At 31.7% G+C, this 23,914-nt stretch overlaps 1 protein-coding gene across 1 annotated transcript; it reads right to left on the bottom strand.

The window, feature by feature from the left end:
• Positions 1-575: 575 nt before the first annotated feature.
• On the bottom strand, positions 576-22,701 carry LOC134246656 (uncharacterized). The gene is made up of 8 exons (XM_062729028.1): positions 22,624-22,701; positions 18,061-18,138; positions 17,705-17,936; positions 6,612-6,719; positions 6,399-6,504; positions 6,210-6,298; positions 1,488-1,556; positions 576-580 (listed from the first exon to the last, which is right to left on the bottom strand). Exons 2-8 carry the CDS (start codon positions 18,112-18,114, stop codon positions 576-578), a joined length of 663 nt encoding a protein of 220 aa, XP_062585012.1. The 5' UTR covers positions 18,115-18,138; positions 22,624-22,701.
• Positions 22,702-23,914: the final 1,213 nt, after the last annotated feature.

Here is a 23,914-nt window from a genome sequence, read left to right as displayed (position 1 = left end):
AATGGGTTTTTTTAATTGTTTTTTTACTCTTTAATACTAGATGTTCAATATTTTATAATTCACATTTAAGGAGAGTGCGGGTCTTCTTAAAAAATCACCTGCACGTACAGACACTTTTCAATGGATATTGTTGACTGTTTCAGTATATATTGAATTCATCTTTTAATCAACTATGCATAAAATCCATTTATAACTGCGATAAAGTATTTAGTCTTATGTATCTTAATGTAAATATGATAGTTTTTGAAACATCTATCACTATCATGAATAACTTATTTTCATTTCTGCCTGGTTCTTATAAATAGCCGTACTTTAAAAGCTAATTTTACTGTGGCATAAGTACAAATCGTCTGCATTCCGTTCACAGGTAAACAAACAAATTCACATTCTTATGCTAAATGAAACAGCGTTATCGCAGCACGGTAACATACATGTAATCCGCTTAGAGAACGATCGGTCGTATTTGTTAGTGGAGTAGAAATAAAGTCCTTCTTGTCGTCAATGACGCAAAATAACCTCTTCGGTCTCGAAATTTCGGATTTTATATTTCAATCAACATTCCTCGACCTCGAAGGTTACTCTGCAACATTCACAAAAACGAGGATTTATTTCTTAAACAACCAGATGGTAATAAAGGGTAGTCAAGATATGGAATGATAATATTTTAAGTTTAGAATAAAGTGAATAATTTGACAAGAAATATAGGTGGATATCAGAAGGGGGAAATCCATTTTCAACCAAAATGAAAGTACATATCATCCCGGTGTGGGCAAAGCATGCATCAACTGTGCAGTTTTTTCTCATTTCTAGCAGGAAACATGTCACGTTTGCTCTAAATTACAGTAACTTACCTATATCTAAGAAACCGTACAGTTGCATGCGATACATGTATATACTAAATCCGAAAATATCCCGATCAATAAATACACCACCTTGCAAAAAAATCTTTTGCTCAAGAACAGGGAATCCGATTAGTCACAATACTAAAGAAATACCCAAATCTATTGAAGTTTCAAGTTTGTTCATATTTAAATTGGGAATATTGGGGTAAAGTGCGATAGGAATACAGAAGGGAAAAATCCTTCTTTGAAAAAACAGCAAAGCTATGATTAGTAATATTGATATGGAAGCAACCTGAGGTAATGTAAATCTAAGTGTGTGCAAACCTCCCTACCACCTGTTCAATACTGAACTAGCTTTTTCCTAGTCAGATTGCTTAGGTATGCAATAGGGAGCATGGACCTCTTCTTAAATATCTTAACCAAAACTCTTCCTTGGAGAAAAATCTGCTGTATAGTAAAGTAGTCAATATGCCTGCTATCCCGGGAGAATAAAATAAAAAAAAAACACCTCAAGATGGTACATGTAGATTAATACCTTTTTATGCTTATTGTCATACCTAGTATATCTTAAACCAAACATGTAGACGCAGAAATACAAAAAGAAATATTTTTCTATATGAGTGTTACATCCATCTATCTTCTCACCTCTAGGCAAAAAAGTAACCTCTTCTCTTCCTATATGACGCAAAGGAACAATTTCTTCTTCTTCAAAACCTGAATGTATTTGAAAAAAGATAATGAAATCTGCTGAACGGTATTAAAAGATAATGTAAACTAAAAATGAGTATGATTCAAAATTATGTAATTAGTAATCAGCGTGATAGTTCAGCAATGTTAAGTAATGAAAGTTGTTTGTTACATGAGGTATTAGGTATCATTATGTTTATTCCGCCGAAATAAGGCTGAAATATTGCCGACTCCGCATAAAACACCATAATCAATCAGCCAGTACGGTCTCCATATATCATTGAATTTAGTTCAAAAAGATGAAAAGTTCGCATATTCCACCATTGGCACTCATGATAGAACTACGCACATCAATATTTTTAAAGAATAATTTAGATATTGTTATTAAAATTATAATCATCATTCTTTCATTAATCCATTCTTTATTTATTTATGTACGCAAGGACTCAGTATATTTATATATGTAGCAGTTTGATTTGTGGACAATATTATAAAATAAAAGAATGAAAAAAAAATAGAGATGCTTTGATTGATTGATTGATTGTTTACTGTTTAACGTCCCTTTCCAGAATATTTCACTGATATGGAGACGTCACCATTGCCGGTGAAGGGCTGCAAATTTAGGCCTATGCCCGGCACTTACGGCCTTTGAACAGGAAGGGATCTTTACTGTGCCACACCTGCTGTGACAAGAGGCCTCGGTTTATACGGTCTCATCCGAAGAACCGTCCCATTTAGTAGTCTTTTACGACAAGCAAGGGGGTACTGAGGACCTATTCTAAGCCGGATCCCCACGGAGTCTAGAGATGCTTTGAGCAATGAGCTAACTATTAAATGATTCCACCACCTCCCATATGAATATAATGGAAGTATCCATGTTTTGTTGTTGTAAACCCAAAATATGTTTCAGATCAAAATATAAAATAGAAGGTCACATTGACAATGTGTAAGAAAGAATCTGTGAAAGTTTCGTCAAATTTCATTCAGTTGTATGAGAGGAGTTGCGAATAAAGATGAGTACCCCAAACGTAAAAGACGGACATACAGAGAGACGGACGTATGGACGGACGGACATAACGATTATTATTATTTTTAGCAGGGGTATGATAACTATTTCTTACCTTTGAACAAACTTAACAAAAACTTAAAATCACGATTAGTCAGTTCGAAATATATTTTTGGCGACTCGTTTGAAGGTTCAAGTAGGGTTTTTTTATACCGCAAAAAGTACTAAAGAGCTTGTGGATAGAACAATTTGCAAGGCAGGGAAAATCGTAAAACGCGAGGGTATTTTTGGCATGCAAATTAATGTAAGTTGTAATGATTTTATATTGATTTAATATAAAGTATTTTTCTTTCAGATGCTATTAAAAGATAAAAAATAATTTTAAAACTAAACTTATTTTAAAATAAATGTTTGTTTAATTAAGGATGTACAACAAATTCCCCCTCCCCATCTTCTTTTTGTTATTTTTTGTATATTTTATACATGACAATATCTACCCTGTGTACATGTATGTATATTTTGGTCAAAACTGTTCGACCCGAATTTGGACAGGAAGTTAACCCCCACCATCCCCTCCCCCCACCCCATCTTAGTTGATCTCGAGTAAAAAGCAATTTCAACTAGCTTAAGAATCTGAAAAATTTCAGGCTAAGATAGCTGTCAAAATTATATTCGATAGATAATACGTTTTAAGCAATATGAGCTGCAACTTTGATGTCAACATTTTCTGTTACTAAATTATCATTTAATATTTCAAGAATTTTCTTTCATATTCTACTTTCGTATTGTGCAATATTGTTTCCATAAATAGTGCTAGAATATTTGATTGCACAGATGTCTTTCTTTAGAAACAATTTAATACTTTCTTTTTCTAATTGATCATTAATGTTTAAGTTTCTCACAATTTTATCACAAAGACAGATTTTAAAATTATAAAGCAAAATAAATTTCTCAAAATGCACTTCATCTCATATTGTTTAAAACTTTCAACATAAAACAAGTTGATTGTGTAGAAGATACAATTTTGAAGAATTTAAACAGAAAAATTATATGGTTAATTTTTAATTGAAAATGCGTGATTTTCAAATGAAATATTTTTAATTAAAGAACCTGTCTTTATTTCGAAAAAAAAAACCTTTCTTCTTGTAACTTGTGATCAAAATATTCTTGATTTTTTTTAAGAGACGCGTTTTGAATTTATTGGAAAATCTACCATAACCCTCTCTTCATAAGTTACTTTTCTCTGAGTATATTATAGACTGGGGTGAAAACAATGCTATGATTGCACAAATACAAATAAAAATTCAAAGCTTGAAAATATCATTTACTTAAAACATTTAACATATACAATATCTATCACAAATATAAAACTATAAAACTATAGATTTGCATATAAACCAGGTTAAATTGGCAATTTCTGAAATTTTATGAAACCCTCTTAATTCTTCTCTGCAGTGCAGGTTATTTGAGCTGTGGAATCATCTGTTATGTCGATGATATATAATTGGCATATTGAATTTAAAAAGTTGTATAGCTTTTCGATCGTACCGATTTTATACTGCGTAATAATATATTCTGTTACCAAAAATAATGTTTTTTAAATTAATAACTGGGTTAGTAAAACTGTTTGTCCATGAATTTTTTGTAAAATCTAAGGAAGTTAATTGTGTTTGTATAACGTTATGACGCTACATTTTATCGTTTACGTTAACTACAAACTTACAAAAAAATTGAAAAAAAAACTTCATCGACAACACAAACGCAATGAGGGCGATATGATTACTTTTTTGAAGAAACAGAACTCAAAACTTTTTTTTAACTTTTTAAAACAAAAAAGACAATCCATGTTGATTGTAATTTAAGTTTAGAAGATTTCTTCACTCATTTTAAAATTCTCGGTTATAACACGGGCGACAACTTGAAAAAAAGACTTTTATTCGGATGCTGTGTTCGACCATTTGGAATCATTGATTAGTTTCAAAGAAATATGAACAACAATTAAAAAGTTAAAAATAAACAAAAGTTGTGAAGAAGATCGTAGTCAACGAACTGTTTATGAAATTCCGCGACGAATTGCTCCCGCTGTTCCATTAACTCTTTAATAATATTTTTAACTCCGGTTATTACACTGAATCATGGTCAAAATGTTTCATTTATACATTGTTTAAAAAAGGAGATAAGAATGATGTCAACAATTATCGTGGTATATCTATTGTTAGCTGTATGGTTATTACTTATTAATTATTTACAAGTGTTCTTAACAATAGGATAGTGGAATTGGAGCACTATGATATATTGACTGATGCACAATTTGGGTTTCGTAAAAGAATGTCAACAACTGATGTTTTTTTGTGCAATCGCTTAAAAATAAGTACCTTTCTACCAAGAAAAGATTATTTTGTTGTTTTGTTGGAGCATTTGTTTCTGTTGATAGGATAAAATTATGCAAAAATTATTTCATTTAGGCATTCAAGGTAAAATGTTAAAGAAAATCAAATCTCTTTACAATAATGTTAAAAATTGTGTTAAATACAACGGTTTTCTCAGTGTTTATTTTCACAATGATATTGGTTTAATGCAAGGGAAACATTATCACCATTATTATATTCACCATATGTGTTGTTTCGAGGTTGATTTTATATCAGATAACTATCCATATATTGATTAGCAGATGTTAAATTTATTCATACTTATGTATGTAGACGACATAGTTATTTTTGCTGAATCTCCAGAAGGTTTAAACACACTGTGCAGTTATACAGAAGAATGGAGCCTTTATGTTAATGTAACAAAAACAATGACTGTTGTCTTTGGAAATGCTGGTAAAGTACGCATTAACAAATCCTGGTTCTATAATGATGCTGAATTAGAAATTGTGAATACATTTGATTATCTAGGTATTTAATTTAATTTTAATGGATTAAAAAAAAACACAGAAGCATGCTGCTGAACAAGGAAGACAAGTTCTGTTTGCTATTTCAAGTAAACTAAAGAGGTAGGGATTTAATGTAGAAACTGTATGTTAAATTTTTCATACTTATGTACGTAGCGTGAAAAATGAATTTTGCAAATCAAAGAAGAATTGTGCCTTTTAGGTCTAGGCCAACTTTGGACAGAAAAAAAATAAATGATAGAGCTTATCTCATTATAAAACAACGACTCTTAGATGTTTCTATAGATTTATATAAGAAATCATAATTGTGCAGTCCGACAATAATGTAATTTTGATTCAATCGAATCTTATAAACAGTTCTTCCATCGAAAATATAAACAGAAGTTTTTTATTGATATATTTTTTTTCTATCATAGAAATAGTTAAATACATTTTTTTGAACAGACAATTCCGATATCAAAATTGCAGATCATATTGCTTTAATTGCTTAAATAACATTAGTTAGACGACAGGTTGAATATTTGTCTGGTCACCTACATTAAATTTTGGTATAACTAATATATTTCCAAGAATTCATGACATTTGCAGTACGTTTATCAAGATCGTAACATTGCCCTCAAATGTACCTGCAGAAACATATACGACAATACACTGAAAATCAAGAGAAAGGACGTGAAAAGATGATATTTAATAGTTTTCAGAAAGTGTCACGAATTTATTTTTTTTTTCAAATTTAATTTGTATTAGACTAAATGAAGTTACTTATTTAAAATATACAAACTTTTTCTACTCCTTTTCTGTCTGTCCTTCCGTCTTTTAAGAATGAACAAGGCCAATCCAATACAAACAAGAATTATTACCGCAAGTAATCTAGAACATTCAATGAATTTAAATTCAATTTATCAATTTATTTATGCATACTTCAAAATGAAATGCAAGAAGAAAATGTCATATGTTAAAGTGTACTTACATGAAGACAGTGGTATGCACTTCTGAATTATCTTCATGAACAAAAGTCACTGTTTTATTGGTCAATGGAATTGTTGATGTTAATTCGATTGATTTACAAGGATCGTCTACAATAGCAATACATTACTATTATATTATTATCATAATAATTTTTATCCTACGTGTTTTAAAGATAAACATACAGACTTTAGGCGATGAAATTTTTTCTACTTACATAGGTGGGCCTCTGAGGACAGAAATCGGCTAGGGCACGAAGAGGATTGGCTACAATTTATGTTGTTATCTGTTTGAAGTTGTGTGTTGTTATAAAAAACACATACACCTGTTTCATAAATTAAAGAAATGTGTTAGAGAAAAGTAGTGAAAATTGCTATATGACAAAAATTTTTAAAGTTAGATTCTATTTTTTTTTGTTATCTTCAACATGATGAGGCTAAATTATGCAGGTATGTGAAGGCTACACCGAAAAAAAATCCACTAAGTTATAAAATATATAACATCCAAGCATACTACATTTATACATGTATGACGTGGACTTTAAATAGCGCTATTTATTTAAGTCTGTTTTTAAAAGTGATTTGAATGAAGACTGTAAAATTTAATATAGACCAAAAAATAGTGGATTAAAGTTAATGGTCACGAGTGCAAAATACAAATGCCATGACATCATAATATTTGCAGAGTAAAAAATTAAACGTAATGACAATTCATATAAACATGCATATTAGAAGAGCTTAAAAGTATTTAAGTTCAGATGACACAAAGAAAAAATGTATGCCTGGATTGGTACATGTGTATTGGCCTATTATTGCTTCAAAAAATTCTAAATTCTATTCATGAGTTTTTTCAAATACAAATAAATTGTAAAGCATCTCTGATGCTCAAAATTGTACCTTTCAACAACAATCCTTATCGATCTCTACAAATGTTTTCAGTGTAAATCTATTTATTGTGAAACTCTATATGAAAAATTAAAAGCTACGCTCTCACACTCGTTCATTTTACTCAGTAAAACATGACAAGTTTTTTTTTAATTATTGTTAAACAATGCGGTGTTCGTTATCTCTTTATGTTTCATTGAATTATTTTGTTCATTTCATCGGATAAAATTCGATCTGACATTGGATTTAATAACTATTTGTAACCAAGTATATTTGGAGAAAGAATAATTCATTAAAATGATGATCATGATTTGAGGGCAAAACGATAGTAGTAAATGATTGGCGGTTCTTAGTTAGAATAATCTAACTGTGTCTCGGGACAAGCCCTCACAACAGTTAGAGTTGCTTTTCAGTTTTGTCTTATCTGATTATTTAGATATTTAAACTGCATTACAATTAATCAATCAGATAAGGTGAAACAGAAATGCGAGTTCATTACCTCTTCCAAAGCTGTCAATGGAGAAAAATTTATGTATCCGATTGGATTAATAAATCGTCCGATTACGGCATGTCAAACGCTAATACCGGGGTTTAGGTTTAAGAGACTAGTAAAAGAACATCTCCCAGACAGAGTGCTTGCAAATTTATGATAGGTAACACTAACTATTACCTTGGTAATTTCATGAATTTGTCCTCCGTTTGTTTACAACTTTTTGTTCTTACCTTGTGTATTTTTATTATATCGAATAGGGTCATTCTTTAAACGCCAGAAAAAGTACAATCTGCTTGCATATAAAGACATATAGATGTGTTTGACGGGGAATTTTTTTTTCGGATATTAGAGACTCTTACATTTTTTGTCATAAAAAAGGGGGGGGGTCATAAATTACACTTCAGGTGCCTGTGTGTCTAGTGGTATGCCTCTCGCTGCCCATGTGAGAGGTGCTGGGTTCGAATACCGGACGAATCGTTTTATTTTTTTCGAAATAGTTCGAAATACTTTTTACTACAGTGTAAATGATAGTATTCAGCATGTGAAATGAAAAAAAAAATTAGGTATGGCATGCACAAACTCATAAAATTAGTTCAAATTCAGTCAGGGAGATCCGACTTAATCTCCTTCACACCAAACTGCGCATGATTTACATTTTCCCTAACCGGGGGACACGAATTCTCTGAATTAGCTTGTTTTAAACATCATTTACAGCCGTCAACAAGAAGGTCATTCGGAATTTTCTAAAACTTCATGACAATATCTACAGGCATCATCACCCTTAGAATTTCCAATTTTCTTACAGTGAAGCAATATTTAAGTAAATTGGCATATTCTTGGGATGACAATTTAAAATCTAAAGTATCCCAGATTGTTCTCCAAAAGCTAGTATATTTAAAAAAAAACATGCATATGTCTATGTAGAACTTGGATTTCCTATTATGATTCAACCTCATAATTTGAAAAATTTGGAATCTACACTACTTCAGTATACTTCAACACAGGTTTCAACTTTTCGGGTTCTATGATTATTGAGAATTTTTTCCATATACCGGTATTTCAATGTAAATCTTGGATTCCCTATTGTGCCTTGCTTAAATCCCGGGGGTTATAAGTTTTACAATTTGGAATTTACACCAACTTAAAATAATTCAACATAATTTTCAGCTTTTGTGGCCCTGTGGTTCTCTGGAGGATTGTTGAAGATATTTCCTATAATACTCATTGGAAAACTTGGATTCCCTGTTCTTGCCCCGACCTTCCTCTGTGGGTCAAGATTTAACAATTAAGAATTTACAATATCCCAGGATATTTCCAATATATTTGAACTTTTCTGTCACCGTGATTATTGATAAGATTTTTAAAGATTTGTCCTATATATTTCAATGTCAAACTTTGATTCCCAATTGTGACACGACACTGGCACTGGGAGTCTTGATTTGAACAATTTCCACCTACACTACCCCGGGATACCATCACATAAGGGTAAGCTTTTCTGACACATTGGTTCTTGAAAAGGTTTTCCTATACATGTATGTTTCTATGCGAAATATGGATTCCCTTTTGTGGCCTGCAATTTATCGGGGAGTAATGATTTATTATTTTCCCGACATTTCACCGCCATTTAACATTCATTCAAAGTAAATAATTAATTGAAAGTGTAAAAGTGGTATTTTTGAGGAAATGAACTTCAGTCATTATCGGATAACTTTGTTGTAATGTATCGTTATTGTAGCAAAAGTGATACAAATTAATACAAAATATAAACCCTGCTTACAAATGTATAGAAAAAAAAACCCAATAAAATTAAGCAAGGGTATGTGCGCATTACATGAAAGTTATCTTATGCAAGCTAAAATGTCTCAACAACGGATTTTCCCGTTATTTCATGAATAAAAGGAGCTCATGGCGAGTGTGACCGGTCGGCAGGGGATGCTCACTTCTTAATGGCACTCGATCCCATTTCTGATGTTTTGAAGGTCTGTTTTTACTCTGTCTCTTTTTTGTATTATTTTATGGACTTTTGATCTTGAATACTGTTCGTTATCTCCATATTTTTCACTTTTCTGGCCTAGTGGTTAAGATACTTTTAATGACACTTATTTTTGTGCCTATTTTTGTGCCTTTTCTTGACTATATCTCTTTGCATGGGGATTATTCCCTTCAGCTTAATAATTTTACTTCCCTTCAACCAAAGATGCTTCCCGTCCAGTTCAGCTAAAATGGTCCAGTGGTTCTTGAGAACCAAACAGAGAGCCAACTAATCAGACAGACGGATGACATGAAGACGAACAACAGGATATCAGTTCAAAGGACTGAAAGTACTGAAAGTTATTGATGTTTGATAGGTAAAGTTTGTACACTTATGATGAACAAAACTGTCATCTTCCAGTAATAAAATCAAATGTACAGAACCTAGACTTCAGACCCCAAATATGGATTTAGGCGGTCTAATTTTTAGTGAAAATGCATTTACAATGTATAACTTTCTAAAAATTGAGCTCGCATTGGGTTGGCATGGTGACAGTGTACTTTGTCTGATTTATCTGATTAATACAGGCAGTTATGAGTATCACCAACAGAAACTTTTAAAATGAAACATATAAATTGAAATGTCGATAAACTCGCTGCAATCAGAAATGAAATTCAACTTTTCATTTGCTCTACATTAATTTATTCGTCACAAACAACAGATTTACAAAAACAGAAAATGGATCGTTTATCAGATAGACTCCCCTACAAGGTTCCATGTGTTTTAGACACTATAAAATGCATGTGTACGGTCAATATACTGTAAAGTGCTCTGAAAACATAGGAGATAAAGCTACGTTTAGAAGCCTCGCGATAACACAATTTTTGCAAAACATAGCTTCGAATTTTCCTTAAACATTTGATCTTACTTTGTATAAAAAGTTTGATGATAAATTGATCGGTCAATTATGAGTATAAGCAATCAATATGTAGGCAATTACATGAAACATTTATCTCTATGTTTTTTTATTAATTTCACATTACATACCCCACTGAATATAAAGTTTTCCCAAGTCATCAAATTAAGAATTTTCAATGAAAAATATTAACAAAATAGAATTGCATTAAGAGCTTTATTTAAATCATCGTTATGCAAAATATTCGCCATCATAAGGATTTTTTGTTTGAAATTTTTTACTCTATTAGAAATTCAAGATATCATTTTTTTTTTTTTTTTTTGCTGAAATTTTTAAAGACATAAGATATAATTTACACATGGCAAGAGATAATGCAATTTCAAATAAATTTTCTCTAAATTTATTTTTCATTCAAAAGCTTAAACTTTAACCTTGCTTAATGGTCAATATCAAGAATTTCAAAATAGTGATCATTTAACATACATGTACAGATGTTATGATTTTAAGATATAATGATTTATAATTCCCACGATTTCTCGCATTTTTCCTATGCAATAAGCATTTTTTTTTTCAAAATTGAAAAATTCAATCCTAGAATAGATCACATTATGCATATATTTTAGAGATAATACAAACAGTGACCGTTCACGGTAGCTCAGTCGGTATAGCGCTCGCTCCGTGATCGGGAGGTCGTGAGTTCGAATCTCGGCTGCGACTAGTGGTTAAAATGGGTAGCAACTGTTCCTTCACCATGCGCTTGGCAGTTTAAAGTTGTGGGTCCTTTAGATGAGACCTTAAAAAGCGAGGCCCCGTGTCAGCGGCAGGCGTTGGTACGATAAAGATCCCTCACTGCTCAATGGCCCTGAGTGCCTAGTATAGGTCAAAATTTGAAGCACTTCACCGGCATACGGTAACGTCTCCATATGAGTGAAACATTCTCGAGAGGGACGTTAAACAATAAACAATCAATCAATCAATCAATCGAACAAACAGTGATTTTATCGCTAAATACATGTGGAAACACTGATACATAAACATTTTAAAGCGACTTCAGGCATTACGCGTAATTATTAGTTCTAAAAATTCTAATTCCTCAAACAATTAATTTGCTACACAGCATCGATATCTAAATAGCCATTCTTCAAAACTTTCAACCTTTCGATAAGCCCGCGCTAGTAAGAATAGTTCACTTCCAATATGCATTCAGCAATGAATGTGCATATTCTCGATTATCCTATTAAAGCAAATACATGTATCTTATTCATCTTTCAGTTTAATTCTCAAGCAAAATTATTGACTTTAACATTTTCAAAGACTGAGGCTCTTAACAACAACAACAACTACAAAAAGACATTCATGGTGCATTGACATTAGACGTCCTATTTGTTATGGGCACAGTAAAAAAAATACATATTACCCAGAAGACAAAAATATTCGCAAGAATTTTTTTTTTCAATTTAAAATGTCTTTTAGTTCCTTTGTCGAAAGGTGTCGGTTTTAAAAGTACGTCTGTGACTGACTTTAGTCAATTAGAAAGCTTTTTGAAGCTCTATTAAAAAGGGTTTGATACAATTTGAATTGACATTTCCCGATATTTTGAATGGACCTTAACATTTTAAATAGAAGTAACATGGAGATACAGTTGATTGCCTTTAATTCACACTAAAAACTCGTTTTTAAATTAGGATAAAATATATTGAAGATTAGGCACAGTGTTAAAGCTCTAAAACTAATTTGTATATTGCATGCACATGTGATATTTTAAATATGAAGATTAAGAAACTATTTCAGATAAATTTCCTTCCAGGAGAGAGGTTGGCAAGACTCTTCATCAACCCCTTGTGAAATTCTAAGTCAACCATTTTTAGGCTAAATGAAGATACAGAAGCGAAAATAAATATGTATTTAAACAAAAATGTATAACTAATGGTATTTTTTTTCCAATACTTGAAGTTGGTTGTAATGCGTCATTTTTTTGGATGAAAAATTGATCTAAATTGTATGACATTGGTTGTCGGCATCAAAATAACTGTCGTTAAAAGCGTATCAATCTGCTTAACATTATTAATTGATCTATTGCAAATATGTGTAATACTGTTTATAAAGACAATCTTTTTGTTACTTAAACTTAATAGGTTTTATTAATACTGAAAAAAATGAGTAAAATGTTGTAACGTTAAAGGAAGGATATGGAGATAACGAGTAGTAATATGAAAGTTCATATAACACTATGGAGTAAAGCATTGTGTTATTAAATTAAACTTTAAACGAATATCATCTAAGACTGTGGTGGAAAGATGCACTGAAACATTAGACGTAGAATGACAATTGGCAATATCTTTTTAACACATATGAGATTTCTAAAATTGTTCTTTAAATTGAAAAAAAAAAATATATATAGGGAGATAACTGTTACCAGAATTAGAGGTCATATATTAGGGCACATTCCACTATTACATTCTAATAGTAATAGATTGAAATTTCATTAAAAAAAAAGCAGAGTATCAAGCTTCCATCTTTCTGTTATGTATTTAAGTTTATTGAATCGGTGGTAATTAGGGATTGAGTACCTTAAATAGGAACAAACAATTAAAAAATTACACGTAAGCACATTAAATTGCCTGGTAGACATCAAAATTTGTTTTGTCTCTAAAAGATGTCACCCTCCTAAATTACGACAATTTGTTTTATTTTCTTCATATTTGCCTACTTTAAGTGTAATAATTAATTTCTATTTCAAACATGTATATTACAAGTGAGTTAAACACTTTAATATTCCTTTTCTCTATTATTCTATGCGCACTGATCACATGATCAAGAATATAATAACATAAAACATGTTACTATTTATAGATTTTGAAAAAAAAACTGTCTTGAAGTATCTTAATATTCATGAAAATAATATATAAAAGAACAAAAGTGTTGACTTAACAAAACTTGTACTTAATATTGTTTGTTGTTTGTGAGAAATAAATAATCCCATGGTCAACTTTTTTTATAATCAGTAATGGTTACATGTATAAGCCGAAAACTGTCCATTATGTCAGTTATTAGACGACCCGAGGCGAGTTAGCGCCGACGCGGGTATGTTAAGGAAGCATATAAGTAATTTCTCGGGAAATTTAGACTTTTTGAAGAAAATTTAGTTTAATAAATTACCAGAACCACTGATAAACGTAAACCGTTATTTACTATTGCATACAGATAAAAGCGTGTCTAACCCAAAGACGTCCATCACCGCCACGACATCACGTGACTTCTATTAATAGTTAAATTTTCCTTAATAAAAAGGCTTACAGAACAACAATACCCCGGAATTTGATAATTTCTTTGAGTATTTAATATAGCTGGAAAACATCTACTTTGTCTAAAAAGTGCTGCTAGAATCCGACTATCTTGTCCGTAAAATATTTATTCCACACATTCGCACGAAACCTTACCCTTTGTTTTGAATTTCATACATATGAATCGAGATTTTTCGTACAACAGTGCTTAACTCGGGATTCTAGCAGCACTTTCCAAGTTTGTCAAAACGCAAACTTTCAATCTGTACAAATCGTATGTTATGAAATATCCAGCTTATTGTTGTTCTGTTGCATTTTTTGGTCAAGAAAGACGGACGATAGGTCGACCGGGATACGTAATTATAGCTGACTGTCCTCGAAAGTGAATATAATCGATGAAAATAAATTAGCATACCTGTTTTATTAATTGAACTCCATATGAATTTAACACAATATTTCCGATATTTCCTTTTAAACTCCATTTTACGTATCTTTGATCATGCCGTCTTAGCCAAATTCTCTTTAACACGACATGATCAATTTCCAAGTTACTCGATGTACACATATGACGTCATCGGTGGTAGATTTCAATCATAATGACTGTTACAGCATAACAAAATAAAAACATTTTAATTTTGTTAATGTTTACACGTTTCTATTCATTTTCTAGAGTTAAATTACATCGCTAAATACCAATATTACGAAAACCTGATTTGTAAAATTGACGTCATCTTGTCTACTATGACGTCATAATGCAGCACTGATTTAGCCAAGGTAGAATATTTTGTATGCTTCCTTATTCCCCCTGCGGAGGAGAGTCTAATATCTGACATAATGGTCAGTTTAAGGCTTTTAACTTACTTAAACATTTCACCACTGTCGAACACTTCCATTGTTAACTTATTGGACAGCCACAGGTAAGGTCTCGTTTTGCTTCGCTGACTACCTGGCACTGTTCATCAAGTTAGGCCAAAGAAAAACAGTTTTGGTTTTTTTTTCTGTCTTTATTAATTTAGGAATCATCGATAAATTTGAACATTAACTTTGTTTGGTCTTACATGTATTTATCCGCATTGCGACATTTTTTATATAAACTACGCATGCGTAAAAGTAAGTTCTACTAAACTTTTTACAATTATTTCATCTTACAACGCAACGACCAAGGATGACGACGTACATTTAAAATTTGAAAAAAAGACGTTCCGAATCGGGACCCGGTGGTTTAATGATGCCATTCATTGATTACACCAAGATGCCTCAGTTCAAGTTTTTACTGTGAAATCTGGATAGATACATGTACAAAATATTCTTATGATTCGGAATTTGCAAGAAACAGTTGAGATTTTACTCCAACAACTGCTTAAGCATTTTCTATGAAATTGGGGATTATTTCTGATGTATTTTTTTCAAAAAATGCAATACTTTCTTTTTTGTGTGCAGGTTTCGAACTCGGACGGATTTTACTCCAGCCACTTCTTAAAACAACGATAGATACTCGCTCAAACACACAGGACTAGATGGACAAATGGTCAGAAATCACCAAACGACATCACAGATTTCGTTAAAATTTCATGAGCTAAACTTTGTGCTAAATGCGGAACAAAATGGATATTTCAATAAACAAAAAGACCAAGGTTGTGTGTAATACATGTAAGTGTAAAAAAAAAAAATCTCATTCATCTTTTATGTCCACTGGTTTCTATATTATATTAATTCCGTGGATCAATCATTTTGAAATGAATCTATTGTATAGCAATGGACGGTGAATTTAGGAACTTTATGATCGGAGCCACGGATGCGTCTACAATAATGAATCTGAGACATTCCATTTGTGCCATTTTCAATAGGAGTTTTTTTTTAAATATTAATATCTAACGCTTCTAATTTCCTACATTGTTCATATTAAATTGTTTGATTTGTCATTGCCTTTTAAGTGCTGTTTACTTATTTGACTCGCCCTTTGTTCTCATTTAAACGTTACCTGTACCTGTCCAATAAGTTGAATCTTATTGGACATCTACAGGTAACTTATTGGACGGGTTGCAGGACAATAACAAATTTATTGAACCAGGTTTAACAAAAATTTTTTTTTAATGATAATCATTGTGTTCTGTAATTATGTTTTTATATACAGTGGCTGGAACGTTATTGTTGACAACTTACACGAACGATCACGTTACACGAACGATTCTGCACGATTAACGCACGATTAAACCGGTTACACGAACGATCTTTCACGTTCACGATTCTACACGTTACACGATCTTGCACGATTGTTAACGCAAACGCACGTTTTTCACTCAAAATAGTTCCAAATATTTAGGAATTAATATTTTCAAAACGAAATAAAACTTAATACATGTACTTCTTTAAGATTTCAAAGATTTATTAATATTATTTCATAGACTTTGAAAAAAAAACGACAAATGATATTTCTTTAACTAAATATATTAAAACTTAATATTTCAGATTGAAAATAATTATTTCTAAGGTAATTCTCCGATCAAAGAAAACGGATTTTGTTCGTTCTATCAGACGATGTACATGTTATAATTTGATTGAATTGGATATCATGATATGCAGAAAGGGGGATACGATTGAACAAAAATGGCAGCATTGAATGGCCTTAATAATAATTACAAATTTTATACTTATGTTTCTATTTATTCAATGTCTGATAAACTTGCTAATTATTCAACTTTTTTATTTGCAGAAATTTAAAATAACTGGTTACAAATAAGCTCAAGAGATAAACACAGATAATCAAAACTCCCGAAAATCATGCCGTGTGCATGTATGTTTGTCTACTAACTACATGTAGCTATGTAAGCATTGAAAAAATGTTTATTTCTTTGTAAAAAAAATATTTATTTTCAATTAATTGATTTCAAGATTATCTTCGCCACAATAAGAAGTAAATAATAATTAAATCAGATTTTTCAGAAAGGTGTAAGAGATCTAAATACGGTTTATCATGATCACAATATTGATCGCGCTATTTGACGAGAACTTAATATTGTACGACTTATTTTATTGCTTGTTTATGAGCGATAATTAGTTCGTTCTGCAATCTATTATGTAAATTGTGCTTTTTCATTTTATTTTGATTTTATTTAATAAATTAAGAAAAACAAACAAGGGAAATGCTTATTTTAGAAATAACACTTCAATAAAAACTTACAAAACGAAATTTACACGATTCTAAACGCACGATCTTGCACGATTAAAAACGCACACGATTGAGTCTGATACACGAACGATCTTGCACGTTAAACGAACGATCACTCACGATACACGAACGATTCTACACGATTGGTTTGTCAACAATAACGTTCCAGCCACTGTAGATATGTTTATTGAATAAGAATTTACTTTATACTAAAATATACTAGAACTGGTTTTGATAATCATAATGAAAAAAATATATTCTTTGAAATTAGAACACTCCCTCCCTACATTGTAAATTACTTTTTAAGTGAAAATGAAAACACAATTAGTATAAACAACTTATTTTATTCTTTAGCATGAGTTTTAAAAGATGATTAAAAAAAACTTGTGACTTGTTCATTTTAACTTTTGTTAATATTTTTGAAAATAAATCTAATATAAAAATGTATCTTCTTCATTTGGTCTATCCAAAGACCTCACAGAAAAGCATGTCGACCTTGCATTTCGTGCGCGGCCAACGTGCTTTTATGTGAAGTCGATATATCTATTGATCGACCTCATGAAAGGGCCATATTGATTTAATATCTACTCACCATCTATGTATGTTTCAACAGCACATACTTCCACTAGGGTTCCTGATAAATCGGTAGGTAGGCAGTGATACTTGAATTTGGAAGGACTTGAACACGTCTGTTGTTCTGCAAGTATCTCACATTTTTTTATCTGTGCACTTCTATTTGTACTTTCTTCATCTTCTGGGCACTTTTTTACAATTTCTTCTGTCCTAGCGGACAAAGGACAGCGCTGTGTTGCCGAAAAAGTGAGCTACAAAATTTTAATAATACGCTTTGTGAAAGAATAAATTTTATTTTTTGTTCATGTTTAATTTTTCATTGCAGATCACAATCAAATAAAGTGAACACAACATTGGTATTAACTTAAAACTTACGAAAGTTATCAGCGTGTATAGCAAAAGAATATAGGGATGCTTCAGAATCTCCATGCTTGGGCTTGGATATCACCGCATCTGGAAAAGTTCTCAAAATTTAACACTTTCTTGTTCTTAGCAGGCCCTGCTAGAATAATCGCAACTTGTTTAATAGTATACTCAATTTCTAAATAAATGATAATATGGTTCTGAAATATTTCCCTACAGTTATTACATTATATCTCATATCTATATAATATATTTCTAGTTATAAGTACAAAGTTTTTCTACGAATCTGTTGAAATTAGATCTATCCCTATATATTTTTAAAACGAGTTTTATTCAACGCAAAAAATAATAATTTTAGTAATAAATCCCTCTAAAAAAATTTAAAGATATGGATATAACGAACAGTATTCAATCTGAAGTCCATAAAACAATACAAAATTGGAGCAGAACAAACACGGACCTCCGAAACATCAGAGGTGGGATCAGGTGCCATGGAGGAGTGAGCATCATCTGCTGACTGGTCACACCTGCCATGTGCTGCTTGCCATGATCAGGAGTTTTGTCTTTATGTTGATTATTTTATTAGGTTAAAGGCATTCACAACCTCAAAAACGAGCAGTTTTACCTTGGTCATAACTTTTGCATACTATTAAATGACATATTGAAGAAGGGGAACCCTGTCGGGGATATGTATTGATAATGCAATACTCTCAGAATGCTTGTTTATTTTCATATTATTACATGTATGAAAAAAAAAGTAAAATAATAAATACATCCTTAAAGAGATCAGCAAATTGCTTTAAGTATTAAACGTTATATAAATATATACAATTGATTGTTTTACAGGAATGCGTTATAAATATTACGGTAGCCTAGTGGTAGAGTGTTTACTTTGTGATCAGAAGGCCTGGATAACCTAGATAGGGACTGTTCCTTCGCTAAGCGCTCGGCATTAAAAGTGGAAGTCATGGGGTTTTTTTATATATGACCTTTATATATCCCGTATCTTGGTAGGCGTTGGCATGATAATAACCCCAACTGCTCAATGACCTTGAGTGCCGAGTATAAATTTGAAGCCATTCAACGGCATTCGATGACGTCTTTGTATGAGTGAAACATTCTCCAATGGAACATTACACAATATACAAACAATCAATCGTTATAAATATTTATTATTCAATTTTTCGTCAATATGCACCTCCCATTTTTAAAGGTATTAAGAAAAAACACCTGATAAAATGCATCCATTACATTTGACGTTAATAATTATAAAGATAATTGTTGAAGATAAAGATAATTGTTGTACACGAACCTTTTGATAATCCCCAATAGAATATTCAAGTCTCATTATTTCGGCCGAGTATAGTTTCTTAAGCATTTCAATTTAAATTTTCAATACTCCTGGATGCTTTCAAATAACTTGCCCAGTGGTTCTTGAGAAGAAGATTTATATTTATTAAAAACCCCTATAATTTCAATGTAAATTAAACTTGAATTCCACATTATGTTCCCGCTCTACCCCGGGGGTCATGGTGTGAAGAATTAAGAATTTACTCTTTTAAAGGATACTTCTGTATAATTCTCAGCTTTTCTAGTCAAGTGGGTCTTAAGAAAATCTAAAAAAAAAAATCCTAATAGATAGATTTCAATGTAGACTTGAATTCTAAATTGTAGTCCGCCCTTCCCCTGGGGGTCATGGTGTGAAAAATTTAAAAATGTACACTGCCAGAGGGTGCTTCTGCATAAGTTTCAGCTTAATTTTCTAACCGAGTGGTACTTGAGAAGAAGATTTTTAAAGTTGTTTTTCCTGTTTATATATTTCTTTGTAAAACTTGGGTCCCCTTTTATGGTCGACCCGCTCTACCCCTTCCCCTTCCCCCTAATATTGATTTGAACAATTTAGAATTTACTCTACTCCAGGATGCTTAAACATAAGTTTCAGTTTTTTTTGGCCGAATAGTTCTTCAGAAGAATTTTAAAGATTTTTCCTATTAAAAAACATGAGTTCCCTGTTGTGGCACAGCCCTACCCCCCGCATATGAACAATTTAGAATCTACACTACCCCAAGGTGCTTCTGCATAAGATTTGACGTTTCCGGCCCAGTAATTAGATATCATGTAGAAGATTTTTAATAACAGCACCTTTTTTCTTGTCTTCATTATCACCTTTTTTGGTGGGTTTTGGCCCTTCATTTAAGTAATTTAAACTCCCCTTCACCAAAGGATGTTTGCTACAAGTTTTGTTAAAATTGATCAAGTGGTTTTTGAGAAGTCGAAAATGTTAAAAGTTAACAAACGGACAGACAAACGAATGGATGGACAGCCAACGGAAAATTTATGGTCAGAAAAGCGTACTTGTTCCCTCAGCTTATGTGAGCTAAAAGTGAGTATTTCATTGATTTTCTATTTTCAAAATATTGAGTCCTGGGGTATAAAGAATTTATACAGATGTAAATACGAAAAAAGCCCTGAAATTAATTGATTCATTAATTTAAAAGTAAAATATATAATACCATGCTTAATTTTCAAAATTCCGTATCTTTTTTATCAAAATACAAAAAATCCCAATTAAAAAAAAAACAAGACACTTTACAAAAAAATCAATCAAGTCATGTCGTTTATAGCCCATTGGTTTTTGTGAAGATTTTTCATTTATGACTTCCTATTTTTTTAATCCGCCCTAGGGTCCTTCATTTTTTTTACAGCTTAAACACCTCTCACTCAAAGGTCGCTTTGGTTTTTGTTACACCTTTTGGGGTTAAAATGGTATAATGCTTCTTGAAGAGAAATGTGAATGTGAAATGTTTACAGACGGATGGACCTTACTTGTGGTTTAATTTTTTTTTTACATTTATAAACTTGTGCCAGTGTAATGGACAGGAAAACTAGTGCGTAAATTTTTATGTATGGATTCATTGTAAACTGTCTTTACCCTAGCTAATTACATAATACAGAATCGGTAACCAAGTACAGGTGTTCTTCGTAATGCAATATTTTTTTCATTATCCTTTTTGAGACCTCTTTGGTCGTTTAAATCTCCATTGAAAAGCATTGCAGCGTCAATGAAGCAAATATATACAGTATAATATGACGGTAAATAGTTTTCGAGGTTATAAATGTATTATTACATGAGATCTCCTTTATTTGCTCAGCATGATTATAATACAGAAAAAAATCCTATAACCAAAGAAAAGTTGCAAACACATCAAATGTATTTTAAAATAAATAATAGTATTTATTACTCAGTTTTCAGTCATTTTTCCTGAAATCCATTCTTGAACTTTACTGCAAAAATCATTGCTTAATATTGCATCAGCCCAAAAAGAACAATTAACTTTATACCATTGTAAAAAGCCATTTTTATTGAATGTTCTGCTCATTAAAATGTCAGACTTAATCTTGTCGATTTGAGACTTACGTGCAAAGTATATCAGTTTTTCATCACAAAGTGACTGTTCTATACGCGGCTTCGGTCAGGTCAGGTCACCTCGTGGGCCAGGTCTCGGGTCCTTATTTCACCAAGGGCAATAAGGGCAATTAATATACAATTAATTATCCCTTTTGAGGTCAACATGGTGAAATAAGGCCCCGAGACCTGGACCACAATAATAAACTCATTGATCTAGTGACCTCGATCAACCACAGTATAAATTTTGTGTTAATTGATTATGAAAAAAAGGAGATTCTCTAACTCGGTTTTCTTTCCTGATTTCTGTTATATTGCATGTGCATGTAAGGTTGGTAAAGGTTGGTCTAGAGTCAGAGTCTGAGACACAATTCAATTATTTCATCTAACGGATTTCGGTGTCACTTTCATGATTAAAGCATTAAACAAAAAGAAAATTAAAATATTCTGCATTTATATATTATGTAATGGATTTTTTTTGTATATTATCTTGTTTACGTCGGCTAATTTATTTGCTACTGAAAAGTACACAATTATATCTGCTTTTCTTCATACATGTAGCTTGTGTACGTTTTCCCCTGTTAATTCCATTTTTATCACTTCATGACATATTCAATAGAAGTCTCAGACTATATATTGGAAAAAATAATTTGAGGGGATTTATCCCCTCCAATTATTTCTTCCAATATATAGTCTTTGACTACTATAGAAAACAGATTTAACTTATTCACTTGCCCCCTCTATTATAAAAAACTCTGAAGACCTTTTATTTTTTGCTTGTCAAGGAATTTTAGTAGATTGTGCCTACTCAGCTGAAAATGTATGACTGTGATCCCCTCCCCTCCTACAGGCCTGCATGATTGGAGTTAAACATTCTCGAATAGAAAATTTAAAAAAAATCATTTTTTTCATTTTTGCTCCTGACTAAAGATAAAAATGAGAAATTTTACGAATGATATATAGCGAATATCGGTCCTGATGACAAAAAAGACAAGTTGATATGATTTCACTTCATCTCATTTACTGCGTATATAATAGGCACTAGCTGAAAGTGTTGACATAACGAAAGTAGAATAACTAAAGGTCCTAATCCATTTAAGAAGAAATTAATTATTTAGTACTTTAAAACATATAATTTTTTTTTCTTTTTTACAATAAATAAGTTTTACCTTTTGTTAGGTAACCGAATGCAAACAACTCGTGTTCATCACATCTGGAATTCCATCTTAACAAACGTCACGCGCTGATTGGGATGTCGCTTAACCGTGGAAAGGCAAACAGAAAAAACCTATTTATTCACCGAACACAGGTATAACTCAGATATACAAAATAATATTTGAAGTATATGTGGAAAAAGCGACTGGGGGGGGGGGGGGCTTTGGTCCTAATCCATTTAAAAGAAATTATTTATTTAGTCTTTAAAACATATAAAGAAAAAGTTAAGACCCAATTTTCAAAGTCTATATTGTATATGTATATTTTCTACTGTTAAAAAAAACTAGAGCTTTGCCAAGCCACCCCCATCCCTCCCGCCAACGACACCTAAGATTCCTTCTGTCAATAAAGATTTACTAATTAGATTCAAATTCCCATTATCAATCGGAATGCCTTATATATCACTTATCTAATTTTGAATTTAAAACAAAGCCTATTTATCATCTATAAACTTATGATCAAGATCATATATTACGAAAGAGGCGGACACAACTTTGTTTTTACATATTTTAAGAAACCAAAGGTGGATCCAGGGTCAGCCTCTCAATACAGCCTCCAGTCCACCACCACCTTGCATCCTATAATGCACTGCGCCCCAATCCCCCATTACTGCATCCGCCACTGGAAAGAAAGCGACATTAAAGTATTAATTTAAAAACAAATTTCAATGCAATTTTAGGGCGTTACATTCCTCCCTACCTGTAAGCAATTCACCCCCATAAAATGGAATAATCACACATTCTATTAGAGTAATACAATGTTGAAAAGATGTAATCGGAGCCAAAGTTTTGAACAAATTCTCTTGCAAAATTGGGTTACACACAAATAAAATGTACTTTAATTGTAGGACACAGATTCTATCTACTAAAAGTACAAATTGTGTTTTCAGAAAAGAATACTCATCTTCAATATATACCTACCATATCAAGTTATTTGTAAAATCCATAATATCGTTCATAACGGGAGTAGGGAGAACAAATGGTCGTTTTACTCACAGGATGTCAGTTTATTTGATTGAGAGTGCTAAAACTTTATATTCTGATTATATTATGGTACTCATCGATACGAATTCAAGTTGAAATCTTTAATAAATATACACTATCATTTCATGTTTCAAGTGACACATAAAAGTATTAGTTTCAGTTCACAAAATATTTTGACTTTTCCTAAGGTCAATTTGTCAAGATAAATTGAGAATGTGTGAAATGCATACCTAAGAGTGTCCCACTTATTTTCCAGAGATTT

The sequence above is a fragment of the Saccostrea cucullata genome, unplaced genomic scaffold, assembly GCF_032062105.1.
Source record: "Saccostrea cucullata isolate Sc308-1 unplaced genomic scaffold, CSIRO_AGI_Scuc_v1 ctg3608, whole genome shotgun sequence".
NCBI lineage: Eukaryota > Metazoa > Mollusca > Bivalvia > Ostreida > Ostreidae > Saccostrea > Saccostrea cuccullata.
The sequence above is the reverse complement of the archived record's forward strand: the minus strand, read 5'-3'. Positions and strand labels throughout refer to the sequence as shown.

What these genes read in the sequence shown, in the direction of transcription:
- LOC134246656 (XM_062729028.1), bottom strand. Translation starts at nt 18,114, where the DNA reads ATGGAGATTCTGAAGCATCCCTATATTCTTTTGCTATACACGCTGATA. An exon ending in TGTTGAAACATACATAGATG is followed by an intron (nt 6,720 to 17,704) that starts GTGAGTAGATAT and finishes TTTATGAAACAG; the next exon opens with GTGTATGTGTTTTTTATAAC. An exon ending in GTGCATACCACTGTCTTCAT is followed by an intron (nt 6,299 to 6,398) that starts GTAAGTACACTT and finishes TGAATGTTCTAG; the next exon opens with ATTACTTGCGGTAATAATTC.